The 12500-nt window shown below is 36.4% G+C and overlaps 1 protein-coding gene across 10 annotated transcripts in view; it reads left to right on the top strand.

The window, feature by feature from the left end:
* Positions 1 to 12500, top strand: part of LOC144972997 (netrin-1-like) — a 192977-nt gene that overhangs the window by 112223 nt on the left and 68254 nt on the right. For 2 of the 10 annotated variants that reach the window (XM_078914912.1, XM_078914909.1), the window contains exon 6: positions 11376 to 11564. The exons of the other annotated variants lie outside the window; for them this stretch is intronic. In XM_078914912.1, coding sequence (XP_078771038.1) covers positions 11376 to 11564 — 189 coding nt within the window. The remainder of the gene's footprint in view (positions 1 to 11375; positions 11565 to 12500) is intronic. 10 annotated transcript variants of the gene reach the window in all.

Here is a 12500-nt window from a genome sequence, read left to right on the forward strand (position 1 = left end):
TTGGGCAAAGATGATCCGGTCATATATATAATATATAATATAATATATATATATATATATATAAATATATATATATATATATATATATATATCTTCTTCTAGGTTCCATGCCTGGTCCAGGCTTCGGATACTGCATGAATTATCTCTCTCCATTCCTCCCTGTTTCTTGCTTTTTCAAACAGCTCTTGGATTGTTAGGTTGGTGAAGCCCTTCAGTTGATCTATGAGTGTTTTTCTTTGTCTCCCCCGGGCGCGTTTACCAGGTATTTTTCCACAACTTGCCAGGTATTCATTCTTATCTTTCCTTACTATGTGTCCGAAAAAGGATAGTTGTCGATCCACTATTAAGGGCATTAGTTTCCTTTGTTGGTATGTTTGTTTTAGCACTTCTTCGTTCGTTTTGTGTGCAGTATACGATATTCTCTGCATCCTTCTCAAGCACCACATTTCAAAAGCTTCAATGTTCTTTTGTGTTTCTGCATTTGTAGTCCAGCTTTCGCATCCGTATAACAAGATTGGCCACACGTAGCACTTCAAGACTCGGAATCTAATCCCGAACGACATCTGTTTGTTTTTCAAAATGTTTCCCAGGTCCATGAAGGCCTCTTTGCTTGAGTTATTCTTGCTCGTATGTCTCGGTTACATCTTCCATCTGTTGTCACTATTGAACCTAGGTATTTAAAACTTTCTACGTTGGTAAGTTGCTCGCCGTGAATCGTTATATTGCAGGTGTGTTGTTTTTCGGGGTTTTTCTGTATTACCATGCATTCCGTTTTGGTGATATTCACTTCCATTCCCTTGGCTTCACTATCTACTACCACTTTGTCAACAATCTTTTGAAGTTGGATTTCTGATGTTGCAATGAGTACCGTATCGTCTGCGTATCTTATATTATTTATGTTGTGACCTCCTACTTTTATTCCCTCCATATTATTTATGCCCCTCATGATTGTTTCTTGGTATAGATTAAACAGATCTGGTGAGGCAAACACACCCTTGACGGACTCCTTTCTTAATAGGAATGGAATTTCCTGTAGAGTTTCCGATTTTGATAGATGCCTGCTGGGTGTAGTATAATGTTTGCATGAGTCTGAGGTCTTTCTCATCAGCGCCAATGGAGTGCAGTTGTTTTAGTATTTCTTCGTGGCGTACTCTATCAAAAGCTTTTTTGTAGTCGACAAAACAGAGGTATAGTGGGGTCTGAACCTGTATAGCTCTTTCACTTAAAACACGGAGGAGGTATATTGCGTTCCTTGTCCCTCTGTCAGGTTGGAATCCATATTGTTCTTCTGCGATTTCGGAGTTAATCTTATTCCTTAGCCTGTTGATAATTATACGCAACAGTATTTTGTTGATGTGGCTTATTAAACTTATAGTTCTAAAATTTTCGCATCTGACTGCACCTGCTTTCTTTGGTATTGCTATGAAAATAGAGTTACAGAGATCTTCTGGAATTTTCCCAGTATTGTATATATTGTTGAATAATATGTGAAGTTCATCAATTGCTAGATCTCCTAGGCTTTTTAATACCTCTACAGATATTTCATCAGGGCCTGTTGCTTTACCATCCCTCATTCGTTCCATGGCATGTTCAATTTCACTTTTGGTGATGTTTGGTCAGCTTAATGGTTCTTTGAATTTCAGTGGTGGTTCATTTCTATTTGGATCATTGTACAGTTCGCCTATGTATATATATATTATTTATTTATTTATTTATTTATTTATTTTAATTATAATTTTTTTTTTCACCTTAAAAAAAATTTCAACCACAAATAATCACATTCACAATGAAATGACAATACCAGTAGATTTTAATTATTCCAAACGTAATCAAAAAATAATCACGAAAGAGAATACAACTAAAAAAATAAGCGACGAGACATAATGCAACAACACCTTGACAATAGAAGTCCATTTTGTTCACTCGAAAAATTAAAGAGATGCTTTAATCCCTCAACGGCGAGATTAATATTTCTGTTACATTACTGGTTTTCAGTAGTATGTAGTAACCTTAAAGTTTTCATAGAGAAGCAACAACAGCGATATGACTCCGAGTTTCATTCAGAGCTGAAATTGCATCATTTTTACTGCTGTCTTGGTGGTTAGAATGATTGTGCCGGTGGTGGTAGTGGTTGGAATAGTGGTAGCGGTGGTGGTGGTGGTGGAGGAGGAGGAGAAAGACGAGGCGGTGAGGGAGGATGTAATTAGAATGATAGTTGTGGAGACGATTGTTGTACTTGTTGTTAATATTGTTGTTGTTGTTGTTGTTGTTGTTGTTGTTGTTGTTGTTAATGATGATGATGATGATGATGATGATGATGATGATGATGATGACAACAACGATGTCGTCGACAATGATGGTTACCACCATACGATATTACAAAGTTTATTTAATCTTAGGCTTTCGCCAATAATTCACACAATACAATTAAGACAAAAGAATGTTACCAATCTCTCCTCATGCATTCGTTATACTATCACAATAACGATCGTGTTATCTTTACTCCTTCCCCAACCAACCCCTAGCTTCCCGCCTCTTCGTCGCGAACCATCTTATGTATTAGCTTCAGGACGGGCAAGTACGGAATCTGCCCACCCTTCCTTTAAACGTATTTAATTCCTCTAGGGTATAACTTAGAATTCAACTCTCTCCTTACTCAGAAGAGTATTTCTCGTATACTAATTCAATTGTTGAGAAAACCAAAATGGTGGTTGTATTTTATATATTTATTTAGTCGTGACTTTTGAATAAAAGTGTTTTGTTTTATTAGAGGAATACAATAGAAAATTACATTGTTTTGCAAAATTATTTAGTCTGGCAATAAAAATACAGCGGTAATTACTTTAAGAATAAAAAAAAAGAACTAACAAATTAATTTGTTAAAAAACAAAAACAAAAAAAAAAACAACAAAAAACAATTTAAATAAATGAGTTTTGAGAAGTACTTAAAAAAAACGAGAAAAAAAAAAAGAGATAATTTAAATGGATAAACAAATATATAAAAACAACACAAATTAATACTAAATTGATACTATAATATTAGTAAGTTAATAAATTTAATTCAATACTGGAACCTTCCCAAAGTCATTACATCAATGGTACCAGCACAAGTAAGGCAATAAATAAGAAAAAGTTCGTTTGCCAAAAGCTCTATTCAGTGTTCACTGGTTATTAAGGTGGGCTCATTTGAATTAGCCCGACCTAGTACTAGAGAGGCCAGCAGGCAAAAATCGGAGTTAGTTCACCGTCAGGCGACGTGACGATGAGATGACGATGTGGGCGGAGTGGAGTGGAGTGGTTGGGGGTGGGGGGGGGGGGTGATAAAAAGAACAGGAGCGTATCCTGGTTTATGCATTACGGGTGCATGGTGATTCGCAATCTATCAAAAATACACACAAATTGATTTCAGTACGAAGTATCAAGTTTAAGTAGTAACTTTTGAAATTATCTAATTTAAATTTGATTATTTCGGACCTGGTAATACAGCTTATAACTTGAAAAAACAGGCTGGTATTTGCCCACCCTGCCCATTATTACCAGCCGTCCCTGGGTAATCAGTAACTAAACCAATGGAATCATTTGTTTCCAAGACACGTCTTACAACAACTCACTTTTCACTTTCGTTTGGTGGTGGTCATCGTCTTCTTTTCTGACGTATGTTTTGGTCAGTATCAGGTCTTCAGTTGACGAAGGCCACGGGAGAAGAAATGCATTGAGATTTAGATTGAAATGTGTTCGAGATATCTTGTACATTATTGGAGAAATCTGTTCTAGAATTTTCTCAATGTCCCGAATAGATAGAACGAAGTTGACGTCACTCAAGGTCTTTGGTATTGTTTTTTGCGATCCATTTTTATGAGTAATTCTCACTAAACTGCATTAACCAGACTAAATACGTTCAAGGTTACACATAGCTTTGTGTGTTGATCAGTTATATTTCCGGATGGCAATGTTGTGAGTTTCTTAGCCAAGCGCATAGCATATATATAAGTGGAGTCATGGAGTAAAGATCAACTCTCTCAAGGCTTGTACTAGTCTACTTTAGCCTGACGTCAAATAATTACATGACTCTTTTCACACGAGGACGAGAAGTCTCGCTATAGTAGTAGTAGTAGTAGTAGTAGTAGTAGTAGTAGTAGTAGTAGTAGTAGTAGTAGTAGTAGTAGTAGTAGTAGTAATAGTAGTAGTAGTAGTAGTTGTAGTAGTAGTAGTAGTTGTTGTAGTAATAATAGTAATAGTAGTAGTAGTAGTAGTTGTAGTAGTAGTAGTAGTAGTAGTAGTAGTAGTAGTAGTAGTAGTAGTAGTAGTAGTAGTAGTAGTAGTAGTAGTAGTAGTAGTAGTAGCGTATGTCCTCACTTCCAAATTCATTTCGTCAACCCAGCTTCGGAAGCCTTCCTCCGCCTTGAGAACTGTTTCATAGCCACCTGCAAGTCTCGTTACTGGACAGTGGTGAACGATGTGATCGCTGGTCTCTGGAGCTGCCTGACACTTCCGTCAGGCGTCACTGTTCCATTTGCCCGTATTTGATGCAGTTCTGCCATGCCCTGTGAACAGGCGATGCCTCTTTATGACTGCTCTCTCACTACTTGGTGACAACGTTTATGTCAAAAGCGTACTTATCTTCAATGAATACCGGCCAGTCGAAATAATCGACGCATCAGTTCCTTAAGAATTATTCGTTTGTTTTTGGCACTTATCTAATATTTTAACTAGTTAACTGCCGCACCCTGGAAAAAACTCGTATTTAAAAATTTGGCCAGAAAACTCGTCCTTCAAATATTGATCAATTTAAATGACCCTCATCTTGGCAAATTTTTTCAAACCTGGGATTTCGCAAAATGATTGATTAGTGGATTGTTTTTTGTTTGATTGAAGCGATTGCATTCACTTTTTAACATAACTTTATACAGCCCACAGCTTTTAGCAGCTTTGTATTACTTATATATTCCTTGTAGATTTTGTGTTTAGTTGAGATCTTTGATGATGTTTGTAGCTACAAGGTAAAGCTGCTGTTGTTTTCGTCTCTGTTGATAGTTTTGTCTCCTTGTAAAATGACGAAAGGTTTTTGATGTGATGGAACACAGCTGCTCTTGACTTCAGACGTAACGTCATTCTTCTCCTCTCCCTCCTCCTCCTTCTCTTTCTCTTCATCTTCCCTCTTCTGATAAAAAAAAATACCTCTTCCACATTCTCCTCCCCATTGGTCTTTTGATATTGAACACATAATCCTCCCCCTTCTCACTTCTCTTCCTCATTCTCTCCATTCCCCCCTCAGTCTTATTTTCTTCCTGTTCACCCTTTTCCTCCACCCATTCACTCACTTCGTTCCTCCTTCTCCTTCTCCTCCTTCTCCTCCTCCTCCTCGCCTCCAGCCTGCTCTTGCTACCCCTCCACCATCTCTTCTTATCTCCCCCCCCCCCCCCCCCTCCCTCCTAATGCTCCCATTCCAATAGTTCATATTCCCGTCAACAAGCATTGACTTCAAAGACAGATATGGATTGCCAACTACCAACTTGTCAAAAAGTCTAAAATTTGAGACTTCTTTTCTTGAAATATCAAGCCGTCAGGACTTTTCGGCCATATTTTTGGGTCACCTTAGCTCTCTCCTTACCGATGATTTTGAGAATTTTCCCAAAATGGCAGTCTTACCCAGCAGAAAAATTGATTTTTAAAAAACTCAAACAAGCTCTCCACAAAACAACTTTATGTTCTTATTAATTAAACAAAGATCATTTGTTACGACACAAAATACATTTTTCTTATTCAGATTAATTTTGTACATCACAAACTTTGAAGAATGATCTTTATTTAATTAATAAGAACATGAAGTTGTTTTATAGAAAGTTTGTTTGAGTTTTTAAAAAATCAATTTTTCTGCTGGATACGGCTGCCATTTGGGGAAAATACTGAAAATGATCGGGAAGGAGAGAGTTAAAAGTCCGATTGGAGAGAATATTATAATGAGAACTAATCACTCAACTGGCAGTCTAAAATCAATAACATAGAGCAGCAGAATGACGCCAGATTCATTCACTCTATTTGATCAAGTCATAATTCACACTTTCGACCACCCAACCCAGTTATAACTATATATCTATGTTACATTGTATAATACATTATACCCTACTCCCTCCATGTTCTACTGCCTAACACCCCTCCATAAATCACTTCACAAGTGTTTATCATTAAGTCTTCTAACAGCCATCAACCCGTGTATAACTCCTCATTTACCTCTGTATATACTATATCATAATTATATATCGTAACAGGATAAAACACCACACTTACGATCTCTATCCATCTACCTATCCATCTATCGATCTATCTGTCTATCTATCTATCTATCTATCTATCTATCTATCTATCTATCTATCTATCTATCTATCTATCTATCTATATATATATATCGATTAAATTACCTATCTATCTATCTATCTATCTATCTATCTATCTATCTATCTATCTATCTATCCATCTATCTATCTTTCTATCTATCTATTCAATTACCTATCTATCTATCTATCTATCTATCTATCTACCTATCTATATATCCATCTATCGATTTAATTACCTATCTATCTATCCATCCATCTGTCTATCTATCTATCTATCTATCTTATATATCGATTAAATTACCTATCTATCTATCTATCTATCTATCTATCTATCTATCTATCTATCTATCTATCCATCTATCTATCTTTCTATCTATCTATTCAATTACCTATCTATCTATCTATCTACCTACCTATCTATATATCCGTCTATCGATTTAATTACCTATCTATCTATCCATCCATCTGTCTATCTATCTATCTATCTATCTATCTATCTATCTATCTATCTATCTATCTATCTATCTATCTATCTATTCCCCCTCCCCCCCCTTCCCCATCAAACCATATTCCGATACAAGTCATTTATTGTATAATAATATATCAATTTACTGCCTCAATCGCCGGGACTGTTATAAATGTATACAAGTTGTAATATAATATATTATGACTTCAACAAGGCAGCGGTTCCATAATTTAGGTCAACACCTGGTAGCTTGATATCCCCACGGTTATTTTGTTTACATTCAATTTTGAAAATCGAAAGAAAGAGAAAAGGAAATAATGTTGACCCCGATATTCTAACCATCCATTTTGCCAGGAAAAAAAAAAAAAGAAATTTAACTCTCTTCCCCCCCCCCCCCCCCCCCCCCCCCCCCCCCCCCCCAAAAAAAAATATTCTTACGTGAAATCAATACTTGGTGCAATTATCAATTATAGAGCGATTCCGCACCACAACAACCCACTTGCGACTCTGATGATAGTTGCACCAGGAATTGTGATTTAGCGGATTTTTCCGCATTAAAATAAAATTCTTTAATTAAAATTTGTTTTCATTAAAAAAAAAATTATATTTTGGTGGGAGCCACCCACCATGCATTATTGAATTTACGTTCATTTCTTTGTATTTCATTTATATATTCTCACCTATGCCATTTAATTTTCCCGCCGGTCTGCCCCGATAGACTAGCGTCCTATCCAAAGGGTAACAAGAAATTGCTATTGTCCGTTTCACGCTATAGAAACAGGGATATACTTCGGTTCCAAGGACTCTAAAAGTCGCACAGCGCGTTCGGGCATTGGTACTTGTTCGAAATTCCTTATGCATGAGTTCAAGAATATTATATTTTTCATATTATTGTAAAAAAAATCGTTATGTTTTTATGTTTGCATTTATTTTTTTATTTGTTGGCTGAAGAAGGGTTTTGAGCCCGAAACGCTGCGTGTTTGGTATTTTGTTCTTTTTTTTTGAGGCTATTATATTCATTTTTTTGTAAAGAGTGTTAATGTGCGGTAGGCTAGATGAAGGGTTGACTGGAAAAGGAGATAGTTACGAGCAGTGACAGATATTATTGTCTAAGTGTGTTAGTTCAACTCTAGGATGCCTAAAAAGCGACTTTTACGGAATGGGTTGGGAATATTATAAATATATAGTTGTTTTAAATAGTGTTAACATTTTAAACAAGAGATTATGAGGTACGTTACATCCAAATTTTAAAATGTAAGTCCCGACTAGATATGTGGTCTTGTGGTATGATACTCGCTTTCGGATCGAAAGGTCCTGGGTTCAAGCCTCGCGCTCGGCGCATAGTTGAGTCCTTGGAAAAGGCTCTTTACTCACTTTCTCTCACCGTACTCAGGTGCAAAATGAGTACCTGGCCGTTAACAGCGTTGTGTTTGTCCGAAAAATTGTAATATCGCCTAACAGGCGGCATGTCCCGTCCTACATGTTAAATGTTGCTGTTGACCAGGGATCCCTTGTAAAGCGCTTTGATCACATTTAGTGGATATTGCGCTATATAAAGCTCAATTTAAAATTATTTTTTTTAGATAGATACCAGCACAAACCAACGAGTTAAGTTTTGGAAAGATTGTCGGAAGAATCAATCGTGTCAAGGTTTATTTCTCACCCAGTCTGTTTAGGGGTGACACATTTTTCCTCTCGCGGAGTTGTGTCCCCCTGTGGCCTAATTGGCACCTATTGATTTTATGCAAATTAGTGCAGAGACGTTTAATTTACAATAATACTAGGCGGGGAAAACTATGGTGGGTGGTAGCGTAAAATAAAGGAAGGGAAGAAGAAGCAGAGACAAGAGAGAAAGAAAGCAGACCGGCCAACCCTTCACATTCCAAAAGTGGAATCAGAACGGCTGAAAATAGGAATTTGGGACAAACAATAGGAATTACACCTCTTTCACACCCCCCCCCCCCTCTTTGCTCTTTTTTTATTCTTCTTAGCATTATCATCACTTTTGTAAATCGGAATTTTAGAGACAAGGGCGGAATAGTACAAAATGGAAGAGTGAAAATAGGAATGATTCCGCCAAAAGCGGAAGGGTTGGCAGGTACCTTTCTGAAAGGCAGAGAATAAGAGGAGAAGAAAAAAAAATAATGAGAGAGAGAGAGAGAGAGAGAGAGAGAGAGAGAGAGAGAGAGAGAGAGAGAGAGAGAGAGAGAGAGAGAGAGAGAGAGAGAGAAGGGGAGGGAGATAGAGGCGAGGACAGATATAGGTTTATAACATTCACAAGTGTTTTTGCTTCAGTTTTGCTATAGTTGTTCAAAGTCGTGTTGTATAGTATAGTATTATCTTCCTTTTAACAAAGGACCGAATGACCCTAAAGTGTTTCAAGACCATTCAAACTCTGAAACCAACAAAACTAAACTAAACATTTTTTTAATGAGCTTGTATATAGCGCAATATCCATCTGGGACATGGTGCCTGTTAGGCGATGTTACAAATTTTTTTTTCGGACAGAGACAACACTGTAAACGGCCAGGTACTCATTTTACACCTGAGTACGATGAGAGAATGTGAGTAAAGAGTCTTTTCCAAGGACTCAACTATGCGCCGAGCGAGGCTCGAATCCAGGACCTTCCGATCCGGAAGTAAAGTGTCATATCAGTAGATCACATAGCCGCACTAAACTATTCTAGCACAGTTAGTGACTAAACCCTCCGCTGACCCTTTTCCAAGTTTTCACACCCCGATTAGCGTCAACCGTCTAGACGGAAGCTCATTAAAAAGCCCCGAGAACAATCAATTCTTTCTCCCAATCTAGAACTCTTTCCAACTGAAAACTAAAAACCTCCTAATGGTGTATTGCAGTCTCCCTATCGATCCCATAACCAAACTCGACTGAATACCAGTCCCACCTAATGCACCACAATCGACGTGCACTTGTTTTCAGGTCTGATAACCTATTTCCTTATGGACTCATTGTTGTAATGGAATTATTATTTTTTAATGACGTAAAATATTGTCCATTGCAACAATGTTAAACTAGGCCTATTAGTGGGTCCGGATGTCAGACCTGCATATATTTATACGTCGACCACAATGCTATCTACAAGCAGAGACAGATTACTATACTTTTCTTAACATTATTTAAGGCAACGTTGTTTTTGTTTTGTTTGGGTGTTCTTTTTTTTCTTTTCTTTCTTTTCTTTTCGTCTTCCCCCCCCCCCCCCCCTTTTTTTTTCAGATTTGTTTTGTTTGTGTGTAATGCTAGCCAAGTGTATTGTAGTTGACGTCGCATAACTAGTTTATTACTCTTTTTGATTTTTTTTTGTTTTTGTGCCAGCCAGAGAAGTGATCCGTGTTCACCACATTCTTTTTTTTTTTTTTTTTTTGTATTTTTTTTGTTTTTGTAATAGCAGTTTATAGATTTTGAGCGTTACGCAAAAGTTTGTGTGTTAATTATGATTTGTCCTTGTTTCGCCATACAGAGCTGGTGAACATTCTACCAAACCGCATACAACATAATTCTCAAGAAAATAAATAAAGAAATAAGAAAAAAAATATTAATAAAACTTAGTTCAAATATAATATTTTTTATAATAAATTCAATTTACAGCATCTGAACCACTGCAACGTGATACCGTAGAGAGACGACGGGTCACAATTGTATTAGAAGACGGACAATTTGAAATGCCGACATATTTTGATGAGATTTATTCCAGACATCGTAAATCCTTCCTGCCAGTCACAGAACGCACAGACTTTCATACAGGTTTCCATTTGATGATGGGTTACGCTCTGAAAAGATAAGTCTGGAATGTTATGACACAATGTGATGGGTTGATATTTGAAAAATAAAATGACATACACTTACATACTCATACATACATATATACATACAAATTCACAATATATTGTAGTTACAACTCCCCCCCCACACACACACACACACGCCTCAGGTTTCTATTAATAAGGGAACTTATATTTATATAGATCTTAAATTATGAGATACATCCATTTAGTTTTCAAGTCAACAATATTGAACAGTACTCTTTGCAAGTTTTCAACAAGTTGAGACCCATTTTAATCTATCGGTATTTTAAGAACGAGTTTTCTGGCCAAAATTTTTAAAGTGCGTTTATTTTGCAGAGAACAAGAGAACATGACTAATAGGGTGCAATGTGATTTTTGTTTAACTGACTTTTTGATAACGAAACTGAAGTCAATTTTCCAATCGACCAAATGCATTTTGTAATTCCTTTTTGCTATCTGTTGTATTTCAGAAATGCTCCGAGTTGATTAAAGACGTCAGAGCACATGTCGTGACCTAAGGCGACTTTGAATTCTGGTCTATACGTTTGTATGGAAAAGTTGAAATAATACATTGCAAAATTTTCAGATCCTTCAACCAATTTCACCAATGTCAAGGTCATTTAGATCATTCTTACCCACATTTTTTTTGCAGATCATCATTTTTATGCGATTCTAACTGAATGTGAAATCGATCATAGGGAGGACAATTTGTGCTCTCATCATTTATTTAAATTCTTTTTTTTTTTATCATCATTACCAAAACTCCACAGAATGCAAGTGTAACGGACACACTCGTAAATGCCGGTTCAACATGGAGTTGTACCGTCTATCAGGATTCAAGAGTGGCGGGGTGTGCGTGGCGTGCAAACACAACACGGAGGGCCGCCACTGCCACTACTGCAAGGAAGGGTTCTACAGGGACCCCAATAGAAAAATCTCTGACAAGAAGGCGTGCCGAGGTAGCTATAGCAACCATTCTAAGCACGTGGTTTGTTTCCATGGCCATTGGCTGCACGGTCAATCAAACAGCATGAAGTAGACTTTGCTACGAAAATCAACTTAAGCTTTATATTTTAATCTTTTTTTCATTTCATATCTCTATTTTTCTAATATTCTGATGCATGATTTTGTCAACATTACTGTTGTGTTGTCATTTTGGAATATTTTTTATTGTGATACACAATATTGATAAATGTTTCAAGGGAATAATGTAATCATTTGTATTTTCTAGACCGCCATCAAGCATCACATGAATGGGGCATGAGGAGAAAATATCATCATACTAACAATTTGTTTTTGGATTAGCATTTATAAAAATCTAAGTGTCTGTGTCATTATATTTCATTTTTTTTCTCTTTTCTTTCAAGTTTATCCAATTACATAGTTTATATAGTTGACAACTGTACTTATTTTTTAAAAGAAAGAATTCAAACCAATTTTACAGCATTTTTATTTTCAGACAGTAAACCTTGATGGATGCTTGTCGTTTCCCAATTCTTCCAACTATTTATTGTTTCTCTGCAATGGCTATTGTTCCCAATTGCTATTTTCTTTATGTATCTTCTAATAGGTTGTGCTAGAGATCCAAGATAGAATCACTTTTATTTTCTCTTTCAATGCACCTAGACTAACAATCATAGCAATCACAAAACTATCACTCTAAATTATGGATATTTGGATTCAAACAATCTACACATTACGTGATATTTTTTTTTTTTTTCACAATACATGAAGACAATGTCAAGCTTTGAAGATGAGGGCAAATTAGTCACTGGATTTTTTTAAAACATAAAGATGACTCGTCTTTGGTCTTTTTAAACAAAGAAATATCGACTTTGCCCACATATGGAGGAATTCATTGATATTCTTATGAATAGGAGCTATACCTGATTTTT

This window comes from Berghia stephanieae, chromosome 5 (assembly GCF_034508935.2).
Source record: "Berghia stephanieae isolate SIO BIC M18660-M18661 chromosome 5, UCSD_Bste_1.3, whole genome shotgun sequence".
NCBI lineage: Eukaryota > Metazoa > Mollusca > Gastropoda > Nudibranchia > Aeolidiidae > Berghia > Berghia stephanieae.